The sequence below is a fragment of the Cavia porcellus genome, unplaced genomic scaffold, assembly GCF_034190915.1.
Source record: "Cavia porcellus strain 051 isolate PalLab524CR breed Dunkin Hartley unplaced genomic scaffold, mCavPor4.1 scaffold_21, whole genome shotgun sequence".
NCBI classification, from domain to species: Eukaryota; Metazoa; Chordata; class Mammalia; order Rodentia; family Caviidae; genus Cavia; species Cavia porcellus.
The window spans coordinates 17,341,638-17,364,713 of record NW_026947504.1 but is presented as its reverse complement, the minus strand read 5'-3'; the positions used below and the strand labels follow the sequence as shown (position 1 = coordinate 17,364,713).

Sequence of the window (23,076 nt, the reverse complement as noted above, 5' to 3'; positions counted from 1 at the left end):
GGCTGTCGCTTCCACATAAGCTGGTGCCCTTCCCTGCGTCTGCTCTCCGGGCCTGGGTCACTCAGGGAACCTTTGCTTACCCTTACTGTTCCCCCACCCCTTTGGTACTGGGGATCAAACCCATGGCCTTTACACTGAGCCACATCCCCAGCTCTTTTTTAATTTTTATGTTCGGGGAGGGTCTCACCAAGTCTCTAGATTGCCCAGCCTGTGATTCCCCTGCCTCAGGCTCTGAGAGTGTTAAGATTACAGGTGAGTGCCCCCATGCCTGGCCCCAATATATAGTGTACAAGGTGTAAGTAGGAGGCATAACACCTCACAGCACAGTGGACTCTCCCCCAGGACCCTCTCCCAGCCCCTCTTGCTTCTCTCCTGTAGTGGCCTGTTCTCCTGCATGTGAGCCACACAGTGTAAGCATTGAGAGGTGGAAGAATGGAGTGGCCAAGCACAGGGACTCCTCAAACACACGGCCTCTCTAAGCCTTAGTGTCCTATGTGTAAAAGGAGGACACTGTTCTGTGGGCGAAAACAAAAAAGTTCAGAGGGCTTGGTGAGTGGTGGCAGATATTAATACCAGTCTCAACACCATGGACTCTCAGAGGGGAGCCAGGGGACAGACATCAAGTCTACCCTTTCTCCTCTATCTTGAGAGGACATAACAGGCCAGAGAAAAGGAGTTGACTAAGCTCACAGGGGACACACATCCCCTTTTTTGTACCCACTTTTCTACAATGAAAAGGGGAGACCAAAGCAATTTCTGTTTCAGAGTGATTTCCTGTCTAGGGAGCTGGCGTTAGCTAGTTTCCGAAAACATTCAAAGAGCCTTGTGAATCCAAAGGTCTGCCCAGAAACAAGTGATGAAGGCTGTGGTCAGCCAATGGGATCGCTCTGGCCTTTCCACCTGCCCGGGAGCTCCCCTTCCTCATCCTGCCCCGTGAAAGGCCGCTTCGCCTGAGTGGGGTATTTCCAGCTTTGTGGCTTTCACTTCCACATCTGCCAAGTGGGCGGAGTGGCCTCCTGTGGACGAATCAGATTCCTCCCCAGCACCAACTTCAAGAAGTGAGCGTGGGCTCAGGGTCCCAGACACACGGGAGGAGGCAGGTGACAGCAGCAGCAGCAGCAGGAGCTGTGGGGAAGACCAGAGACCAGAACCATGGAAGACCAGCACGACCTCATCTCCAACCATGAGCAGCTGCCCATGTTGGGCCAGCGCCCTGGAGCCCAGGACGGGTATGTGTGGCCCCAGGGAAAGCACACAGACTTGTGTAGGTGCTGGGAGGAGCACTGGCCTGGAGTCCAGGGAGGCCACCTCTGACACTGCCTTGCTGGGTGACTTTACACAAGCAAGTCTCTGGCCCACTCTGAGTTTTGGTTCCTCTTCTTGTAAAATGAGGGGTTCCTTTAGAGCAGAGGTTTGCAGCCCCTTTCTGCTAACCAGAAGAGAGCCCTGGATTGTCTTCCTAGTTTCATTATCAGGGGCTCTACAGAACTCCTAATGCTGGGCCATGAACCTTAGATTGGAAAACTTGGACCAGCTTTGGAAATATTCTGGATCCCACTGGAAAAAGATTTCAACAAGAGGGGATAGGGGCCGGGGGTTTAGCTCAGCAGCATGAGTGCCTACCTGGCAAGTGCTGGGTAGTGAGTTTGATCCCTGGCACCAAAAAAAAAAAAAAAGGGGGGGGGGGCTGGGGATTTAGCTCAGCAGCATAAGCGCCTGCCTTGCTAGCCTGTGGTCATGAGTTCGATCCCTGGTACCGGTAAAAATACAAAAAAAAAAAAAAAAAAAAAAAAAAAAGAGGGGATGGCTGGGTGCAGCCATGAGTTAGTTGGAGGCCAGCTTGGGCTACAGAGTTTATTTTTATTTTTTTATTTTTTGTTAAGGCTACAGAGTTTAAAGCCAGCCTGAACTGCATAGTGAGACCTGTGTTAAAAAAAAAAAAAAAGAAAAAACAAAAAACCCAGAAGGGATATCAGGACTGAAAGCAGATGGCAAAAGGGCTCTTCAGCGTCCATTCAAGGGAGTCAGACCTGCAGGTGTATGCAGGCCATTACAGCAGCAGCCACAGAGGAGCAAGGTGTCCAGCTAAGCATCTAGAGGGCTCAAGGGTGATGTGGGCTCAGTCTGCCTGTGCCCTGCTTCCTTGCAGCAAGAGGCCCACACAGACATCCAAAGAACCCTGGCCCCTCTCTCAGCCCCCAGCCCCTGCCTACGTTTCCTCCCACCAAGGACCCAAAGGGGATTAGAATCCAGCTGCCCCAGTTCCCACCTCCCCCAGTCTCCAGAAAGCCCTTCGTTATCTGGGAGGCCAGAAGCTAGATGTGACGTCATCTGTTGCCAGGTAGACAGTGGTTTGGGAGAGTCTCTGAGAAACAGTAGGAGGAACTGAACTGTGTCCCAGAGGACAAGGTAACCAGATACAGACTATGAGAGCAGTGGCCTGTGAAAATGTGTGTGTGTGGGGGGGGGGGGTCCCATGGAAAAGAGGACTGAATCTCTTGTGAGGACTGAATTCTGGTCCAATTTCTGCTATCGTCATGTGTGGACCTTGGATAAATCACTGCCTCTCACTGGGTCTCAGTAATCCTAGCCATGATAATAGTTCCTATCCTCAGTGTACTGGCTGACAGTCATTATTACCATGATTATTTGCTGCACATCTGACTGAAGGCTAAACTCAATCTTAATTTTCACAGTCGCCCTATACATTTAGCACATTTGTTAGGTCCACAGATTTCCTTTACACAAAAGGCAAGTGGTGCTCATCCTGGTGAGTAACTTACCCAGATTATTCTAGGTGGTGAGTGTCAGAGACAGAATTTGAACTAGAACTAGTCTGATTTCAGTCTGAGCTCATTCTGTGGTCTGGTCCCTTTTAGAGGCATGATTTGTAAGGAGGGGAGGTGGGATCTCCTGAGCTTAGTCCACCCAGATTTACAGACCTGGTGGGCTGGATTCAGAGTGGGGGCTCCTTTGTCAAAGCCTTGTCTGTTTTTCACTTCAGTTACTCTTTCTGAAAGTGGCCTGGTCCTGTGTGCGTGTGCGTGCGCCACTCCAGACCAGACCCTGATTCAGACCTTCTTGTGAACACTTCTGCCTAGCAACATCAGTGTCATGCTTCCTGATAGTTCTCATTGGCTCTTGACTTTGACCAACTATTTTTTTTTCTTTTTAATTCCACAAGGAAGCAGAGCAAAAGAAGAAACGAGAAGGTGTGAAAAAAATTGGCACTCTACCAGAATCAGGGTACAAACACCTAAAGAGGTCTAATGAAGGAAGTCAGATGCTAAAGTTAACTATTCTGTCCCTAGAGAACAGCAGTTATTTATTTACAGAGCACTAAAGTATGTACTAGGTAGGGAACTAAGAGATTTATCCTCACTCTCTTATTTAATTTAACAACCTTTGAATTGACTGATTCTTTTACTCAATGTTACTTCTGCACAGGGGTTAAGTAACCTCCTGCTGTGGTCCCAGAGCTAAGTGAGTGGCCTGAGCCAGGATTCCACTCCAGACTACACGGGCTCATCTTCAGTATGAATCTCTCTACCCTTAGGGATTCTCAGAAGCTGGGGTTCAGCAGGGGAAGAGACAGGGTTCCCTGTGAGGGGGAAGAGCGGGGGCCAGAACTGAGTGTGGACTGCAGAACAGGTAGGGGTTTTGGCTGTCTAGGTAAGAGACTATGAAGACGGAGAGCTTTAACCCAGACAACACTGAAGATGAGTAGACTTACCATCACTTCTTCCTTGGAAAGGCCAAGAAGTGAAATTTGTTTTCTCCTGTGTCTGGCTTCCTTTTCTCTATAGAGTTTTAGTTTTTGCTAGATCTTAGCCCAGAATGCACAGAGGGCAAGCAGAGAGCCAATGAGAATAAGTAATGATTGTGATGTCATGAGTTACTAGGCAGAAGGGTCTCTTGGAATTTCCCAAATACCCATTGTGGGCTGTGGAGGTAGCAGGACACAGACTCATCTGACAATTTCCAAAGGGATCAGACTCAGTCTGTTAGTGCTGGTCCAACAGAATACCACATACTGGGTCATTTTTTGAAAAACAGAGATTTATTTCCTGTAGTTATGGGGATGGCTTTTTATGTAGGAGAAGGCTGAAGGGCAGGATCCAGCCAACTTCCCTCTGCTGAAAGCTCTTACCAGGGCCCCTAATCCCATCCACCTCCCAGCTTCATCAAATTGCCGACACTGACCTTTGGAGGGGACTCATCTAAACCACAGCAGGGTCGTGGTTGTCTCTCGATCCCTGGGGGTGGCTGGAGGGGGAGAGGTCTTGGGATCTGATCCCTATATCACCCACACTGTAAGGCAGGCACACACCCCCAAGCCATGCGCAGAGCCCACAGCTCCCTGAGGTTTGAGGGTCTGCCACCCCTCATTTGCACACGGTTAGTCCAGAGAACAAGAGTAATTCCCCCAGGCACCTAAACTGCCATCCAAGTCCCCTCAGCTGGGTTTTACCAGGAGCTACTTCTGTGGTTGTGGTCAGAACTTGTTTCAAAGAAGAAACCAAATCCTAGAATTGCTGAGGTGAGGGGTACCCATGTGACAGGTGGAAACACTGAGGTCAAGGTACTGGACTTGCTCAAAGACACGTAGTCTGAGGGAGATGGGAAAGGGAAGTAAAAGGAACTAAGTTTGACTGGGGATCCAGCTCAGCGACATAGCGCCCGCCTGGCCAGCGTGAGGTCCTGAGTTTGAGTCCCGGTACCAAAAAGAAGAAGAAGAATGAAGTGTGTTACGGATGTTACTACCTTCCCCATGATGAACACAGTCACTGCACTGCACACGTGCACTACCCAAAACAAGACTTGGGGTGCAGCAGGTGCTTCCCTGGAGAGGGGAGGCCAGCCCTGCTCTCGTCTGGCAGTGCCCAGTACGCCCCAGCCCACTCAGAAAACGTCTGCGCCTCACTTCTCCTTTTCACATGGGCCCAAATACCTGCTGTCCTGGTCCTGTTTGCTTCCTCTTTTTCCTTTAATTCAATTTCAATGTGGGGGTGGGGGACTTCCTAGGGGAACAGAAACCCCCCTCTTTTTTACTTGGTAATTGTAAACGTATTTTCGTTTTTTCTCGCTAGACAGTCCAGGCTGGCGCTGAACTGGCGGTCCTCCTGCTTCTGCTTCCTAAGTGGTGGGATTATAGGCCCAAACCCCCAGCTTTATGTGTCTTACTTTGTCAATTAAAAAACAAAATAAGGGGCTGGGGATTTAGCTCAGCGGCATAAGTGCCTGCCTTGCAAGCAGGCAGTCGTGAGTTCGATCCCTGGTACCGATAAAAAGAAAAAAGACAAAAAAAAAAAAAAAAAAAAAAAAAAAAAAACCAAAATAAGGCACATGGGAGGCTGAGGTAGGAGGATTGCTTTGAATTTGAAGCCAGCCAGGAGTGCATAGTGAGTTCAAGGCCAGCCTTGAGACCATGTTTCTTTTTTTTTTTTTTTTTTGTCTTTTTCCTTTTTATCAGTACCAGGGATCGAACTCACAACTACCTGCTTGCAAGGCAGACATCCCCAGCCCCTAGTGAGACCCTTTTTGAAAATAAAAATGAAAAGCTGGGGATTAGCTCAGTATGAAGACCCTGGGTTCAACCCCAGTACCACCAAAAACAAAATCAAAAAATCAAAAACCAAAACAGAAACCTCCCCACCCAAAACAAACAACCCAAAAGGCTCCCTCTTGAGGGAAACCTTGCTCCTAAGAAGACTCCCAAGACACAGGGAACTGGGGAGACCCTCCCCCTTGATCTGTCTCTGCACAGTGAAATATCAAATTCCAAGAGACAAGAAACCATGCCCTGGCTCTTTCCCATTTATCCCTGGCTCAGGGACTGCTCTAGGATTTCTATGAGGCAGGAGCTTGGGGGCATCAGTGGTTGGAAGGAGAGGGGTGCTTCAAGCTGCATTTCCATAGCCAGGTTTTTTTTTTTTTTTTTTATATCAGGGATCGAACTCATGATCTTGTGCTTGCCAGGCAGGCACTTGTGCCACTGAGCTAAATTTCCAGCCCGATAGCCTGCTTTTTATGTGGTTTTAACCTGTGTTTGTGAGGGGTAGCTTAGACGGGTGGCGGGGATCCCAGGCAGACACTGGGCAGCTCTCTGGTTTTCTTCTGATCTACTCTCCACCCTTCCTGGCAGCAAATGCAGCCGCGGAGCCCTGTACACAGGCTTTTCCGTCCTGGTGGCTCTGCTCCTGGCTGGCCAGGCCACCACCGCCTACTTCCTGTACCAGCAGCAGGGCCGGCTGGACAAGCTGACGGTCACTTCGCAGAACCTGCAGCTGGAGAACCTACGCATGAAGATGCCCAAGCGTGCGTGTCCCCCATTCCCCCACCCGACCCCACTGTTGCTCATCGCAGAGACCCCATTCCTGCACCTTTGAGTTCTCCCTGGGTGCCTCCTCCGGGGACCTGGGACCACACTCACCCCACGCATGCTTCCCGCCCACAGCTCCCAAGCCCGTGAGCCAGATGCGGATGGCCACTCCCCTGCTGATGCGGGCGCTGCCCATGGAAGTCATGCACAAGGGGGTAAGGATAACCCCGGCACGTGGGAGGGGGATGTGTTCAGCTACACGAGGGACAGCTGACCCAGGAAGGGCTAGCTGGCCAGGGCTCCTAACTGCTGGGAGAAGGAGTGCCCACCTCTGGAAGAGGCGCTCCGGAGCAGAGGGGCAAGGGGCGGATCCAGCCTGTGGGTTACAGTGCCTCCCATGGTTCCTGCCATCTTAGTTACCTCCTTGATAGTGTTATCTTGATTGTTTCTACTCACAAAACTGCTGTTGGTGAAGCCCTCGGCAGGACAGCTGATGCTAGGCTGACCAGCGAGGACTCTGGGGCAGGAGGGTGCAGGGATCACTTGAGGTGGTGGGGTGGCCCTGCTGAGGAATGGGACGTGGCTCTTACCCAGGGCCCAGATGCTGGCTACCCTGCGGGCCGCTCCTCTGAAGCCATCATGGATATATATCCCTGTGTTTCCTCCTTCCACAGCCCGTGCAGAATGCCACCAAGTATGGCAACACGACCCAGGACTACGTGATGCACACACTCCTGGTGAGTGCAGGCAGCCCACTCACCGTGACTCTTGGTGTGCTCCCTGAAGGAACAGGAGAGCGGCCTTCAGGTTACCTGGAGTCCAGCCTCCCCGACTCCATGTTTTTGGGATGGGGAAACTGAGGGTGAAACCTTGGAAGTGACGTAAGATACTTCTTTCTTCTCAAAACTGTACTGCAAGTCTGCTCTGTGCTGGCACGGTGCAAGCCTGCTGGGCAACAGTGGGCAGTGATTGGGCTCATGGGAACCCGAGGCCAATGAGGAAAGTCAGGGGACCAGGGAAGTGCAGGTGGCTTCATGAGGGAAGAAGCAGAAGACCAAAGCTGCCTGGGGTGGGTAAAGGTCTTCCTGGAGGAGGTGGTGCCTGAGAACAAGTGCCTGTAGAAGACTGGGGTGTGGAGTAGAGATGCTCTGCACCATGAACTGCCCCTCAGCCAGGGCCTTATGCCTACAGCTGGACAGCCACGGTCCCACGTGCAGACTTGGTGCTACTCAGGCCCACTCCTCAGATTGGAAGACCAGGGGCCTGTGGGCTGCACATTTCACTTTGCCTGCCAGGGAGCTCTTTTTAACCCTTCCTTCTTGCTTTGCCACTTTGCAGAAGTCTGACCCTCTGAAGGTGTACCCACAGCTGCAGGGGAGCTTCCTTGAGAACCTGAAACATCTCAAGAACACCATGGAGAGCCTGGACTGGAAGGTGAGCAGGTTTCCCTGCACACAGGACCCTTCTCTGATGTCTATCTTGGGCAAGGCTGGAAGGAGAGGGTTGAAGGGGAGGCTGGGGCACTATTCTCAGGAAGCTATGGGGGCTTGCTTGCCCGAAGAATACTCAAGAAAGAATGCTTGGTGTCAGAAGCCACCCACGGCCTTTAAGACGTTAGGTGCCCAGCTGTGTGCCTGGCCGCCTGGCACCCCATGTTTCCCAGGCACAAAGCCAGGTGGGGCAGGGGCTTGGTGATGCATAGGGAGCCTGAGTCCTGCTTCTGTCCCCCTTAGGTCTTTGAGAGCTGGATGCACCACTGGCTCCTGTTCGAAATGAGCAGGAACTCCCCGGAGGAGAAGCCCACCGAGGCACCGCCCAAAGGTACAGGGAGTGGTGCTCAGCCACCGGGACTGTGGAGCTGCTGAGGCCAGGGCCTTGTGCATTGCCTGTTTCTCTCTACCCTGCCACTCCTGCCTGTTCCTTTGGGGTCCCACTGTCCCCATTCTACCTGGACTGAGGTCTGTTCTTCCCACTGTGAATGCTCAGGTGTACAGAGACTCCATCCAGAGGCCAGCTCTCACCTGAGGGCACCGTGCAAGACAGCCCTCCCCCCATCATGTCCTTCCTGGCTCTGCCCTTGGCGGTGCCAGGCCAGAGGGCCTCGGGCATTTCCTACCTTGTGACAGCTTACATCAGGTTGCAGGGTCCTGAAGTGAAAGGTCAATAATCCACCCTGCCCTGGGCTTGTTTCTTATCTGAACTATCCAAGGGACCTAGCATCTGTTTTCACCACCTTCTAGCTAATGTCTGAACCCATCCCACAGCATCCACCCCTGACAAGCGGTAACCCCATCTTTTTTTTTTTTTTTTTTTTTTGTCTTTTTCCTTTTTATTGGTACCGGGGATCAAACTCACGACTGCCTGCTTGCAAGGCAGGCGCTTATGCCGCTGAGCTAAATCCCCAGCCCCCAGTAACCCCATTTCTACTTGAGTACTTCCTGTCCCAGTAACAGGAAGCTCAGACTGCCCAGGAGTTCACTGCTTTCTCCTGGAAGTCAGAAGCATAGGTATAATCCCAAATGTCAGCAGACTCTGAGTATCAGAAGAATCCTGCCCCGCGATGAATCAGCCTGTAGCGCACATCCTTGCTGGTCTGGGCCGCAGGCCTGTTTTCCTCTCTGCGGTGGGTACTGAGTAAAGCCAGGAGGCATCAGGCCCATTCCCTCACTGTCTCCACCATGCCTGTCGCTTCAGTACTGTCCAAGTGCCAGGAAGAGGTCAGCCACATCCCTGCTGTCCATCCGGGCACGTTCCGTCCCCAGTGTGACGAGAATGGCAACTATATGCCGCTCCAGTGCCACGGGAGCACCGGCTACTGCTGGTGCGTCTTCCCCAACGGCACCGAGGTCCCTCACACCAGGAGCCACGGGCACCATAACTGCAGTGGTAAGCAGGGGCCACCAAGCCTCCAGATGGAAGGACCACAGGACTAGGAAGGCTGAGGGACAACAGGTCCCTCTTGGCCACTTGGGGCAGGACACCGGGTTTGGCAGCTCCCGTCAGCCAGGCACCTATCTCAACCACCACCCACCTGAGCACGTCTCCTCACCGCCACTCATCTGCCTGCACGCTGTCCTCCTGCACCTCGAGTCCCGAGGAACCCAGCTCCTTGCTCACTCAGGCCCACTGCACCTCCGTTCTGTGCACTGCCTGCCTGCTCCAAGGCATCAGCCCTGCCCGCCCTGGGGAGGATGCCCTCAGGCACTCTGCCCACGGGTGGGCTGTGTGGTAACAAAGCCATCTGCTGCTCCCTACAGAGCCTCTGGAGGCCGAGGACCTGTCTTCCGGGCTGGGCGTGACCAAGCAGGAGTTGGGCCAAGGTAAGGGCTGCATGAGGGGCATCTGGTTTCCCACAGCCCATTCTGTATCATTCTCCAGCATCTCTGGGATGGCCTCCCGCAGATAAGGAACAGGGCTGGGAGGGAACAGGGACAAGATACGTGTCCTCCAGCCTCAACCTGCCGCTTCTCTTTCCACAGTCATGATGTGAGAACAGCAGGAGCCGTTTCCAACACGCAGGCAGCTCTGCTCGGCCGTGGCTTTCTTGCTCCCCTGTATCACCAGCCCTTGTCGTTTGCCCAGACCACCCAAACCTTCCTCTCTGTCTCGTTCCCATGAGACTCTGTGCCCGGCTTTCCATCCATCAGTCATCCTTGGACATGACCTGAGATGATGGCATAGGACAGCTCTGTTGCCCACCCCACCATCTGCCAACAGGGACACAAGGCCTGAGGAAGTGGACCAAAACCAGGCCGACCCCCATTTCTGACACTGCAGCCATGTCCACTGTAGGGCTCTGAGATCTAGACTCATGGACAGGGAAAAGGGACAACCCATTCCTACACTCCAAATCAGACACCTTTGCCGCCCTCTTCTATCTACATCACTCCCCAAGGAAAACCCCAGCCTTCCCTCACCCTACAAACCCCTCCTTTTCCACCAACCCCCAGCTCCCTGCTTAGCCACGCTTGCTGTCAGCACAGGGCCATGGCTTATGAAAAAATAAAAGGAGTAGAGGACATCCTGGCTGCTGGCTCTTCTGTTGGGCTACACTTTATTCATCCCAAGATCAGTGAAGACCCTGAATCTAGCTGGGGCGCAGGAATGCAGCCTGAGGGGCCTAGACAGGGCCTGCGGCCCGGGGGCTGCAGCTGGGACACAGACACATTTAGTGGCGTATTTCACACACTGGAGTATTCTTTACTTCCAAGAAGAAATAGACTTGTCTGTAATTTTTTAAGCAGTCTCTTCTTGGTCCAGGTTCCATTTTCCCATGTCCCCAATTCCATTTCTATACTAAGAACAGCGCAAGTGTGATGACAGATGGCAACAGACACAGGGTGAAGAATGGACAGGAAGTGGGGGCCACAGAGGAGTGGGGGCCGTGCCGGACCTCAGCCCCGGCCAGTTGTGGTCAGGGAAGGCCCCACCTCCCTGATTTGTTGACTTCTGATGTTGACGAGGACTCAGAAATCAAGAATGTTTTTGGTAAAACTGCTCCACTTTGGAAGTTTAACACTTTTGTGGGTCAGCAGTCAATGAGGTCACTTTCCTGGCGTCTCCCTGGAACCAGCGCACTTGGGGGTGGGGTGGGGAGTGGCCTGAGGGCCAAGCCGGCCTCCAAGACCTCCAGCTGGGTTGGTTCTTCCCCTTGGTCTCTGCTGTCTCCACTGTTGGGCTCCCCATGAGTATGCCTTCTGCCCCCAGCTTTCCCATTGCTCCCCACTGTCCCTCTTGCCCCCTGCATGGCCACAGCAGCTCTCCACCACCCTCCAGAGCTCACTCTGGCCCAGGTGCTGACCCCTGGAGAAGGCTCCAAAGGCCCCTGCCGTTTCTCACCCCTGGGATTTGCGAGCTACTTCAGCTTTCAGAAACCACTAGGAGCAACCCTGGGCTCAGATGCCACCTCCTGCAGGAGGCCTGTCCACCCGGTCAGCCCCAGCGACTCCATCGATGCCCTGTCTCACATGGCACCCGAGCTCTCCACAAGGGAGGAAGCCTGGGCGCTGCCCGCCCGCTGCCAGTGCCGGCTGCCGTCCTTTCCATGCAGCCCACTGCACAGCACTTGGCCCAGACGCACTGAAGCGTGCACCTTTCCTTCAACTCTTTTATTTCTGAGTTCTCAGGAGAGGACAAAGCCTCTAGATCAGCTGCAGACCACATGGCACACGACAGCTGCGTCTGCGAAGCACAGCGGTGCGAGGCCTGAGGCCCTGGGATGGGTTAGAGGTGAAGGAAGAGGCAGGTCACTTAAAAAAATATATATACTGTACACATCTCTAGAAGCGCTGTGGCAGGGAAGGCGGGGCGAGGCCCAAGGCAGGGCCCCCTGTCCCCCACCGCCCTCCCGCAGGCCTTGAGGCTGGCTGCTGTCTCCCGTGCAGGGCAGGGAAATTCAGAATTCAGTCCTGACCCACGGCAGGCAGAGGGCGGAGGCCCCGGGTGGTCGACACTGCACTATGCAGCTCCTGCAGGGAGGAAGGAAACAGCCAGAAGTCAGTGTTGGAACCTTTTCTTCGCCATGGAGAATCAAGCTGGCCTCTGAGGCAGGGGAGAGGCGGGCACTGACTCATCACCCTCAGCACCAGCGCTGGCCGCCACTGTCCTGCATCTCCTGAGGCTCCAGCCCTGCTGTGGCCTCCCTGACCTGGCCCACCCTGGGGAACAGAACTTCCCTCCCTGTCCTCCCTCAGCCCACCCGGGAAGGCCAGCAGGGTCAGGAAGCGTACCTGCACTGGGCGCCTGGCCCCTCACACTGTTGGCTCGGCCGTCGTCTTCTGTGAGGACAGAAGCATGACAAGTTTTGGTCCCCGCTGTTTCTTTCCCCCACCTCTAACTGCTGAGGCCTGGCAGCTCCCCTGGCAACACGTGGGGGATCTACAGAGGTCTGGGAGATGGGGTGGTGCCCGTGTTCCCTCCTGGAAGCAGCCTAAGGGTCCTGCTCAGCTTCTGACACGGTGAGAGACCCTGGCTGTGTTTGGGGATCTGAAGCGGATGGGGGTGGGTTTTCTCTGTGGGGACACCTTGCTGGCCAGGGTGCACAGTCCCAGCCATGCTTCCTGGCACCTGGAGCCTGCAACAGCACACAGGGTTTCCTCACCCCTCTGAGTCTTTCCTGCACCTGCCTCTGCCCAACTGCCCAAGACAAGGCCTCCTACCTCCGATAAGGCAGGACCACAGCTGTGGCTTCCAGCGTAGGGGTGGGGGCGGGGACACACTCTCACAAGGTCCCCTTTGGCAGCTCAAGTTGGGAAAGGGGGCACAGACAAAATCTGGGTGTGGGAAGGGCTAACATTCACCGCAGGGCCCATTTTGGATTCTTTTCTGGCCTCACACCCCTCAGGAAGTCAGTCTACCTTTTTCTTCTTTTTCTTTTGGAATGGTGAGTCACAGTCTTTAGCTGAGGCCTTTTTTGCTTTCTTCTTCTTTTCCTTTTTTTCTTTGTCTTTTCTTTCTGAGGTAAGAAAGTATGCCACGCTGGGGTCAGTGTCTGGAGACCCGCCAGGCCGGGCCCTTCAGCTCCTGGCGCCCACCCTCCACTCTCTCCACCCCACACGAAGTCATCAAAACAGGCCTCTGGGGAGCTGCCTCATGCTTTCTTCCCATCTAAGGATCACATGGACTATGACTATTTTTCTTTTTCGTTTTAAAAATGGTACCACATATCAAACTCAGGCCTCAGCATGCTACACAAATGCTCTGCCTGAGCTGTATCCTTCACCCTAAATTAGCTCCATTTAAAAACTTCACATACTAACTTAAAAAGCAAAATGGGCACTCAGGAAAGGTCTGGGCATGAGGATGGCACAGGTGCTCCCCTAAGGGTGCCCTTTTTCCTTGGCTCTGGGGTGGCCAAGTCACTAGGCACCCAAGGCCTTCCTTACTTAGACCACAGTGGGTGGTGTTTCTGAGGATGGGCTCCAGCCAGGCAAACCCTGTCACCTGAGTAGCTTCTCTTCCTCTAGGCCAGTTTTCCACTTGGAAAATGGGGATAAAATCCCCCTAGTGTATGGGGCTGGCCTGAGGACACAAGGCCTGAGCGGACACTAGCACAGAGCTTAGGAAGGGCTGCTAAGGGAAAACTAGGGGAAACAGAGGGCAGAGAGGCCGAGGGCCCTCCAACACCTGCTGACTTGGGCCAAAGTGGGAGAGGGCACCGTTTCCTGTCCTTGTCAGGCTGGGACTGAACTGAGATCCAAAGGCCTGAAGGGAAGCCTGCATGGCTGCTGAATGTGAGGAGACAGTGCTCTGGCTTCTGGGAGAGGCTGTGGTGCTGGCCGCAGTGTTTTGGAATCCAGCTCTCCCCACGCTCCCTCCATACGGAGGAACAGGACTAGGAGATGACTGAGGATCCCTGCCACTCCCGACACCCTCGGCGTGGGCTAGGGAAGCAGGAACACTTACTCTTACTGGATTTCTTCTTCTCTTTCTTGGTTTTGGGGTCATTCTGATCTCCACCCTCCACCTTTGGAAGCTCCCCTTCAGGCTTGGCCATGGCCCCTCCAGAGCCAGGAGCTCCCTTCTCCTTCTCCTTGATGTCGCCACTGGCTTTGCCTCGCTTTGATTTCCCCTTGGAAGTCCTCGAGGCCTTTTCTGAGGAAGCAGCACCCTCCTTGAGTTCCCCAGCCGCCAGCTGCTTCTTCTTCTTGCTCTTGGGAGCTTTGGAGGCTGCTTGGTTCCCCGACAGCTTCCGCTTCTGGCCCTTTCTGCTGCTCTCCTTGGTGGCGTCTGTGGCTTTCTGCCTTTGCTGCTCCAGCAGCTCAGTCAGGACCTTGACCACGGAGGCCTGGACCTGTGCCTCGCTCAGGGGCCAGGGCTGGCCCAGGAGACGCTGGGTGATGCTGCTCTGCAGTGCCTGCAGGGAGGCTTCGGTGCTCGCAGGCCTCTTCTTGGGCTTCCGGGGCTTCTGAGTTGTGGGGCCTGAGGCAGCCTCTTTCCGACCTGTGGAGAGAGAGGCCATCTCCTCTGACAACAGCACAGACGGGACGGGTCAGGCTCAGTAGTCACCATCCCATCTGGTCTCCCGAGCTCCCATCTTCCTCATATCAGGCTCTTCTAATCTAGAGCTCTGCACCTCCTCTCTGCTTAAGTTAGTGCTGGGGATGGACAGTGACCCCATAGAATGTTAGGGAGAAGATCGGAAATCCAGTAACAAGACGGTGAGACAAGAGGGAGATGGTACAGCCTGGTCAGCAGTCTGACTTCACCACCAGTCAGCTGTCGCCACTGTGGACCCTGCTGTCTCAGGGCAACACTGTCCATGTCTGTAAAGGAGCTGAGGTCCCCATGATCAAGTGTGGGTGGATGAAACAAGCGAAGCCCCTGCAGACGGTGGGCTCAGGCACTATGAGCTAACTCGGCGCGCCGTCGCCCTCCCGGCCGGGCTCCAGGAAGCATGCGGGAGCCTGTGTGCAGTGGGACTGCACATGGCGGCTGACTAAGCAGGTTTACCGCCTGCCAGAGTGACTTCTGGTGCAGCCTTTGTTTAGAATTTTCCACGCCTCTGCTTGCCTTTGATAATTATGTGCTGACTGCATGTGTAAAAAAAACCTTCTACAGCCCCCTCTAAAATGTCTCCTGGTTGCACCCGCCTCTCACAAAGAGAACACTGGGGAAGAAAGTGAGCAACGCCTGCTTCTAACCCAGCACAGGGGAGCTCAGCCAGAAGCCCCGAGGACGGGCCCCATCACATCTCTGTCTCTCCCTTCCCGGGTGACTGGGCCAGGTCTCTGCCCTGGTCTGGGCAGTCAGTATGGGTGCAGAACTGATACTGGCTCTCAAGGGGGCTCAGTGGTTTGTACCTGAAAGTTTCCACCTTAAGGAGGAGCCAGGAGAGCCACATGCTGAGTCTGACTGACAGCAGCCCCAGGTCCTCCTGTCCGAGGCCACGTGCCTGCGTTCTATGTGTGACTCCCTGTAGGGGCGGGGAGGTGTCGCTGCTGCCTTACTTGGTTAGGATGCGGGAGGCCAGGGGAGCCAGAGGCTTGTCCAGGTTCAGAGTGAGGCAAGGCAGCCCTGGGACCACATGCTGACCCCAGACAGGGTTCTTACTGAGTTCCTACACCCACATCGCAAGTCCATTTGCAGGGAAAAAGACAACAGAGACAAAAGACATGGCTTCCTTTAGGGCAGACGTCACCCTACAGCTTCACCGGCTCTCATCTGTACTTGGAGGTGCTCCTGCAGGTGCACAGCCCTCAATCGCGAAGGCACTGGGGCCAAAGAGGACCATGCTGGTGGCAACGTCAGAAGGGAACCGTGACTCACCTGGTTTAGGAGACATGATGCCTGCTGGCTGGGACTCTGCTGCTGGCTTTCCAGCTGGGTCTTTAGTTCTTGAAGCAGAGGAAATTGTGGGGTTCGACTCTCGTCCAGCAGTGGCTTTTGAAGCCTGGTTATTAGCCATGGTTAGCCCAGGTGTCACATAACCTGAGAGGAGAGACTGAAGAAGCCCAGTGTAAAAGAGGCTGCGAGCCCACCCCTGGCCCCTGAGCATGCTGGGACGAAGCTGCGTAGGACCTCCGGCCAGGCTTGTTCTGAGCATCGTGGGTGAGCACTGAGGACAAGAGTGTCCTTCTACTCTGGCACACACTTCTTGAACTATTTTAACTAATATAAATTTTAGATAGGTACATTTAATGCAAATAGAAAATCACTATCAGTTGTTATGTACTGATTAACTCTGCAGTACCACAGGCTTGAACCCAGGGTAGGTTCTACACTGAGCTACAGCTCAATCACTATTTTTATCTTGCTAAATTAGCCAGGTAGGATTTGAACTTGTGATACTCTTGGCTCAGATCTCTTAAGAGCTGGGATTACAGGCTTGTGGCACCAAGCCTGCTTATAGATGTTTTGTCTGGGTACCACCTAGAACTCAGGTAAATCCTCTCCAAACCCCAGGGGCTGACTACCTGTGGCTCCGTGTTGAGGAGGGAATCAGGGCAGGAGATGCTGGGCTATATTCTTTATTTTTTGGCTATTTGAGACAAGGTCTTACTAGGCATTTCAGGTCGTCTTTGACTTTGCTATGTGGCCCATGCCGTCCTTAAATCACTGTGACCCCAGCACCACAATGCTTGGCCCGGGGGCCTCTCTTTTGCTGGCCAGGCCTCAGCTGCTGCCTCATGGCAGGACCTTGCCCAGGGCTCCAGGAAGGGGCCCGGTCCCATGATCTCAAGGAAGCCCTGGGCCTTAGACTACACCCTAAACCCCACCCTGGCACTTACCTGGGAGGGTGCCACCACCTCATCCTCACTGGACTCTGCCGTGGTCTCCTCCACCAAGGTCTCCCTCTTGGAGAGGGGTGGACCTGCTGGAGAAGCAAAGGTATCCTGTTATCCTGTTAGGTGACCCCTGTGGCCCCTGTCAGTCAGGCAGGGCAAAGCCCCCCAGGAGGGGCTGGGATACCTTGGTCTCTCTACGTGCACCAACATCCCACCCAAGACTGTTCGTTGCTCCTTGCACATCAGCACTGTTCACAGCATTCTAGGTGAGACACGTGACTGCCACAGCTTTTGCTTTTAATTTCTGAAGCCCTACTCACACCTACCTGCTTTCCCTATGGCTGAAGCACACAGTCCTGGGATTTGAGAATCACTAAGGGAACCTCACACCAGAAAGCTGCCAGTTGTCCAACAGCTAAGTTAGGTCTTTGAAATCATCTGGACAAACTTCCTCATAGAATTGTATAGGTAGGTAAACTGAGGCCCAGTGAACGATAATGTGGTCAAGGTCTCAGATCAAGCTGGACCCTGAGGCCAGGGTCTAGGGCTCTGTAGGCCACACCCTCTCCCCACTCCTGCCCCCGGGCCCAGCCCTCTTGGCACCCTCACCCAGCCTGGGGTCTGACTTGGCCTTCTGAGGTCCCTCAGCATCCTCCTCATTCTCTGAAGAGTCGTCACTGCTGTCCTCACTATCATCCGAGCTTCCAGGGGCTTCAGCTTTGGGGCAGCCCGAGGGAATGGCTGTGTTCTGCTGGCCTTCAGACAGCTTGGTCTGTCTGAGCTTGTTGGCCACTCTGGCCTGGACAGCGGTGCTCTGAGGCTGCGTCACAGGCAGTGTTCCTGCAGCACTGCCAGCCTGGTTTGGTGAAAAGAGAAAGAAGGAAAGGTCAGGTGAAGAGGGCTGGTGCTTGCTGAGCACAGCTACAGGGCTGGGCACTCTATGCATGCCACACGCAGGGTCCCATATCACCCTTCCCGTAGCTCTCGGGTACCATCACTCCTTACACACTGTGCCACTGAGAGCCAGGGACGCAAAAACAGAGCTGGGCAGGTCTGGTCCTGATTCCCCATGCTCACCTCTTTCTGGGCCAGGACCTTCAGGGCAGCCTGTGTCAGTGGGAGGGAAGCTGGGTTCTTCCTTGTCACCTGTGGACAATGAGAGGCAGCCTTGAGACCCTTCTATTCTCAGATGCCATCTATGCCACGCCTGGTTAGATCCCGTCTGGCTGGGGTAAGAAAGAACCCAGCAGGGCAAGTCACGGGCTGGAGCCGGGGACTGAGCGGGGAACGGGTGATGTCACCCTGTAGGCAGAGAGATGGGTGCCAGGCTACAGGCTATGAATAAATCACCTTGTTCTTAAAGAGCACAGAATTAGCTCTGGCCAAAGGCAGAGAAGCAGCTCAAGAACCTCAGGAGGTCCACCACTCAATCTGCAGCTTCTTGGGGTTCCCTGAGTATACTCCTATTTCCTATACCTAGCAGCAGTTAGGGAGAGCGAATTTAGGACGGAACTGGTCATGAGCCTCGCTGAGAGCATCTGGTTTCCTGTGGCCCTGTTATAGCCTGGCCTTGTGCCTACTGAGCCAGGACCTGAGCTCTTCTCGGTTCTCCTTACCCCACATGCGCCTCCAGAGGGTCCTGGAAGCTGTGTACCTCTCCCCTCCTTGAGGAGGTCTTCGCTGACTATCCTTCCTAAGGCAGGTCACTCCATTATTCTCTAGGTTATATTCTGTTTCCTTCTCTGACATCCACGAGGACAGTGACCCTCCTTGTCTCCTTCCTGCTACAGCCCCAGGAGCTAGGCTGGACAGATGCTCAGCATGATCTGCTGGCCAAGCAGCGAGGGATACAGGACTTTGTAAACAATGACCACTGCCTGGCCCCCACGCAGCACCCACGCTCCCAGAAGCTCTTTTGGCTGCAGCTGGTGGTGCTCAGCTCCCCAGTGCATCATAGCTCTCTCCTGCCCTCTCGGACGGGTAGGCTACTATGCAGTGGGTTCCTTCTCGATGGGACGGGAGCCAGGATACCCGGGTTCTGGCCCTGCCCAATTCTGGCCAAGCCACTGCCCTCAGGTGGGGCCATGTGCTGTTTTAGCATCTGTACTCTGACCACGAACCTTACCGATCGAGTTTTCAGATTCAGGCAAGAGCCAAATAACAATGTACTGAAAATCAGGGAAGCTGGGGAGAATGTTACAGTGATTCTAAAATATTAAAAAAGGACAACTTCTGTTCATGACATTCAAAACTGGAAGAAGAAAATGACAAAGCTCCCCATGCCGGAAAGCTTGACAAGGGACTCAAGACATAGCTGGGTCTGCCTGGACACTCTTCTTGACAAGCTGAGACCTGGGGGCTGGGCATGCCCCAGGCACGATGTGGCGAGAGCGTGGGGGGCCTGTGCCCACTGGCCGCACAGCCCTCCCTTGTCCCAGATACCTGAGAGGCTGCCACCTCCTGTTTCTTGTCTTCTGATGCCCGACTGGACTCCTCGCTGGCGCTGGCTCTGGGGGCTGTCCTTGTGGAGGTAGTGGGCATAGTTGCATCTGTTCTAACAGCTGAAATGAGGGTGCAGCCGTATCAGGGCATAGACGCCCAGAAGCCCCTAGCCTTTTCTGGGGACCTACCACTGAGCTCCCAGCATTTGCAGTGAGGAGCTTGTTCGCTTCCCTACCCAAGCCTGCCAGGCAAGGATTGTCACTGTGTTATTTGACAAAGATCAGTGGCCCCAGGCCTGCTCCCCATTCCCTTTCCTCTCTACTGGTCAGGACACTACTCTTGAGCAGTGTGCTAGAACATGGTGTCAGACACCCCGTGCAGTTAAAACGGTCTCTCAGGAGTATCAGCTGGGACATCCCAGCTGGGGCATCTGCACAGACTCTGGCCTTTGGCGGGTGCTCGCTGCACAGCTGCTTCTCACAGCCCAAAACAAGACTCTTCCCTTTCCCCAGTGCAGAAGTGGCTGAATGAACAGTGTGCTACTTTGTAGCCTGCAGGAATCCCAGTCTAACTATGGGATGATAAAACCCCACCACAATGTCTCAGTCCACCCCAGGATGACTAAGCTCCGTGCTCAATGTGGTCTAGCTCTGGTGCACGGTGGACTTCAGTGAAGTTAGCAGGGGGGACTATAGCAGTAACAACGTGGGCAGCAGGGTTATACGTCATATTTTTCCTTTTGTGCTAACCTTATTTCTTAATTACTAGGATTAGATAATGTTTCCTCGTTGTAGCATACAGGATAGTAATATTAACCATTTTCTGGTGCTATTATTACAGAACTAAGATTCTTAGAAGGCAAGGGAACCCCAGATCCGGCTGGGGTTCTGCCAACGGAGTCCCTCACTGCAGTGTCCCTGTTTACCTGCTACCAGGGAGGGGAAGTCCCCCCATCTGGCCCGCCCGCTCCGGCCAGTCACTTGTTATGGAGCTCCTATCTGTTCAGGCATCCTTGCTGGTCGGAGCCAGAACACAGAAGCCTTGGGAACAAATCTTTCCAAATCACAAGCCTGAGTCAGTCCCTCGTTGGTGACAGCACAGGGCCCAGACACCTGGCCCCAAGCCCTCTTGACCAGTGGTTTGCTAATGGGTCAGAGTCCTGTCCTCAGTGGGCGGTGGTGCCGACTGCTCCTCCCAGCCAGGCCATGCTCACCAGGTGCAGAGGACTGCGTGGCGGGGATCACATCCTCATCCTCGCTCTCGGAGGAGGAGCTCCCAGCAGTGCTGCTGGGGGCCCGGGCCTTCCTTGGGGCACTTGCAGCCTGGGCTTGTGCGGGGGTCACAGCCGGGCCAGCTGGACTACGATTAGGGTCGACAAAAATCAGAGGGGGTTTAATCACCTTGAAAAACAAAAACAAAACACATCCCCCCAAGTGATTAAAGGTTTGGCCAGGGGAAGGGCAAGATGGGGATGGGGCGGGGTTTTACAAGGAGCTCAGGGGCAGCCAGGGAGTTGGAGGCCATTCCTCTGCCCAGGGTTTTCCTGGCCTGCTGCTGCCCTATGTATCTCCGTAACTTAGCACAGCACCTCACAGTTCACAGGAATTCACCTAAGTCTCACGGTGAGCCTGAGGGTGGCAGTCAGCTCCCGAGGTCAGGTGGGAAACAAGTCCACAGAGGACAGAGAGGAGCCCATAACACACCAACCACGAGAAGTGAGGCCAGAGCCAACTGTCCACTTAGTCTTTTCTCCTCTGGCTGACTTCAGAGGTGCCTAACTATTGAGGGGAGCATGCTAAAAAGTATTCCCACAGTGGCCTGGCCATGATCCATGTACCAGTCCCCTGGAAAAGCATACAGCCTGGCTGCCCCACCTGGAACCTCTGATGCAGCCACCAGCTTGAATAACCCAGTGTCCGCAACATATGAACTACATGAGGAAAATGGGGAGAAAGGAAGAAGATGGAACAGATTTAAGAATTAGGAGATGAATATCTCAATGTAACCCTCACTCGGACTTATGGTCTTTTTTGAGGCAGGGTTTCACTATATGGTTCAAGCTGGCCTTAAATTCATGGCAGTATTCCTGCCTCAGCCTCCCAAGTGCTAGAATTATAGGTGTGCACTACTGTACTCGGTTGGACTCTATTTGAATGGATCAAATATAAACAGCACCATTTATAAGGCCTGAGGATTTAGTTCAGTGGCCTAAGTGCATGCCTGCCAAGTATGACGTTGTGATTTCGAAAAAAAAAAAAAAGTACCATTCATGAAAAACTGGGGAAATGGGGACACTGCTAGGTAGGTGAGTCTCTAAGATGTGATACTATATTGTAGTTGTCCTTAAAAGAAAAAGGTGAAAACGAGACCTTATCATGTAAAGCTGAACACTGAAACCTGGTTGATGAAACAATAGGTCTGACTGCAGCTTCAAACCAGGGGTGCTAGGGAAAGAATAGGGGAGGTGTGTAGAGGCTGTGAGGGATGTGGGGCTGCTTCACACTTCCCAGTGGGACAGCTGCAGGAAATGCAGGCAGCGGCGGCAGCACCCCGGAACTGGCCAGCCGGGCCCAGCGCCGTGGCCCCGAGAGGGCGTCTGCACACCAGGGCACTCTGCTTCCACTTCCTTCTCAAAGTGCTCGGCCAGTGAGGCCACGAGCCAGGGAGCTGGTGATGGCGGCTTTCCAGGAAGCATTTTTCCAATGTCAGCGCTGGTTTAGGGTCTAATCCTGCTCTGGCCAGTAGGAGATTTGGGGCAAAAAGAGCTTCTTGATGCTGGGATAGGGGGAGGAAAGGGACAGGGGCAGGAAGGTCTGCAGCAGGAGCTGGGTGCCACAACATGCTGTCCACCTCCAGGGTGCAGGGGAAAGTCAAAATGAAACGAAAAGATGCCCTCCTGAGTTTGAAAGTCTGCTGGGCCCAGTCCCTTCCTACCCTGCCAAATAGCCTCCCCCACCACTGCTCTGATCTGCCACTTCCAGAGCCTCCCTTCCCACGTGATGCAAAAGAGAAGGATGGAAAGTGGGAGCAGGCTTGCAGTGGAGGGAGGGGATCTATATATATGTGAGAAGACAGAGGAACAGATTGTCGGGGACCAAGAGAGGCAACGAACCCACCGAGGCAAACAATAGCGTCTTGGGATGTTAAAAGCAGCTCAGCAGCAAAAGCCTCCTCCTAGCTCTGCTGCCCACGCCACGCTATCCCAGCCGTGGGCCGGGGGAGGGTGGCGGTACAGGGCCCGGATGCGGAGGGCGGGCTGGGGCTCGGGGCCCACAGCGGAGCTGCTGTACACAGCAAGAAGGCAACAATCAGGTCTGCAGAATTCAGAAAAGTGGGCTGTGCTGCCACAGCATGTGGGGGAGACTCATTTGTTCCCAGAACTGCCCTATGCGGCCAAGTTCCTGTGCTTCCCAAGCCTGCTTCCCACCTTTGAAAGGCTACTGATAGGGGAAATGGCAAAGGAGCACTTGGGTGATGGCTGGAGAAGCTGACTGGCAGCCAAACAGTGGAACTGCCCCTGCTTGAGCCCTTGGCCATACCTCCTCTGTAGGTCTGAGCATCTAGGACCCAGAGGGCTCTCTATTTGTCGTCTAATTCCAGTGGAGCTGAGCACACAGCAGGGGGTGACGGCGCACACCTGTAGTCCCAGCTGCTCCAGAGGCTGAGGCAGCGGGTTACGAGTTTGAGCCTAACTGGGCAATTCAGTGAGCGCCTCTCTCTCAAATTTAAAACAAATTGAAGGGGTGGGGATGCAGCTCAGTAGTAGATGCTTGCCTTTCATGCATGAAGCTCCAGGTTCATTCCCTAGCACCTTGAAAAAGTTCAAAAATACCTCTTGGGGATCGGTTAACAGATCCTGCGAGAGTGCAGAATCTATTTTGGGGATTCAGCAGCCAGTGAGTTTTACAACTTATAAACTCCAGGGAGTCTCACACAAGGGGATGAGAACATCGAGTTGCAGAGGGGCAAGCAACCTCACTCAGCATGACCAACAAACCATTGCCAGGATCAGGCAGAAGCTCCTTCTAGAACTAACTACACAAGCCCTAATATCTTAACCTAAGTTTCTTAGAGGTTTTCTTTTTT

At 53.9% G+C, this 23,076-nt stretch overlaps 2 protein-coding genes across 12 annotated transcripts in view; one reads left to right on the top strand and one right to left on the bottom strand.

Moving 5' to 3' along the window:
* The first annotated feature begins 957 nt into the window (after positions 1 to 957).
* Positions 958 to 10,343, top strand: Cd74 (CD74 molecule). Of its 2 annotated transcripts, XM_005006994.4 has the most exons (9): positions 958 to 1,229; positions 6,146 to 6,318; positions 6,458 to 6,537; positions 6,997 to 7,059; positions 7,661 to 7,756; positions 8,056 to 8,143; positions 9,017 to 9,208; positions 9,580 to 9,642; positions 9,802 to 10,343. In XM_005006994.4, the coding sequence occupies exons 1-9, from the start codon at positions 1,153 to 1,155 to the stop codon at positions 9,810 to 9,812; spliced, it is 843 nt and encodes a 280-aa protein (XP_005007051.1). In that variant the 5' UTR covers positions 958 to 1,152; the 3' UTR covers positions 9,813 to 10,343. The 2 variants fall into 2 exon arrangements, with proteins under 2 accessions (XP_005007051.1, XP_005007052.1); XM_005006995.4 differs by lacking the exon at positions 9,017 to 9,208 and having other exon boundaries at positions 968 to 1,229.
* Positions 10,344 to 11,415: 1,072 nt separating this feature from the next.
* The window catches only part of Tcof1 (treacle ribosome biogenesis factor 1), a 37,684-nt gene continuing 26,023 nt past the window's right edge, over positions 11,416 to 23,076 (bottom strand). For 5 of the 10 annotated variants that reach the window (XM_063232376.1, XM_013141044.3, XM_063232378.1 and 2 more), the window contains 10 exons: positions 20,204 to 20,390; positions 18,991 to 19,109; positions 17,626 to 17,694; positions 17,158 to 17,404; positions 16,552 to 16,637; positions 15,590 to 15,764; positions 13,727 to 14,263; positions 12,679 to 12,776; positions 12,052 to 12,099; positions 11,416 to 11,790 (listed from right to left, as the gene is read on the bottom strand). In XM_063232376.1, the coding sequence (XP_063088446.1) occupies positions 12,073 to 12,099; positions 12,679 to 12,776; positions 13,727 to 14,263; positions 15,590 to 15,764; positions 16,552 to 16,637; positions 17,158 to 17,404; positions 17,626 to 17,694; positions 18,991 to 19,109; positions 20,204 to 20,390 (1,545 nt within the window). In that variant the 3' untranslated portion in view covers positions 11,416 to 11,790; positions 12,052 to 12,072. Of the gene's footprint in view, positions 11,791 to 12,051; positions 12,100 to 12,678; positions 12,777 to 13,726; positions 14,264 to 15,589; positions 15,765 to 16,551; positions 16,638 to 17,157; positions 17,405 to 17,625; positions 17,695 to 18,990; positions 19,110 to 20,203; positions 20,391 to 23,076 lie in introns of those variants that run through there. The other 5 variants (XM_063232377.1, XM_063232383.1, XM_063232385.1 and 2 more) reach the window with 3 other exon arrangements.

Coding starts and splice junctions, on each gene's coding strand:
- Cd74 (XM_005006994.4), top strand. CDS start 1,153: ATGGAAGACCAGCACGACCTCATCTCCAACCATGAGCAGCTGCCCATG. Junction 6,538..6,996: donor TGGAAGTCATGCACAAGGGG/GTAAGGATAACC, acceptor CTCCTTCCACAG/CCCGTGCAGAATGCCACCAA. Junction 9,209..9,579: donor CGGGCACCATAACTGCAGTG/GTAAGCAGGGGC, acceptor TGCTCCCTACAG/AGCCTCTGGAGGCCGAGGAC.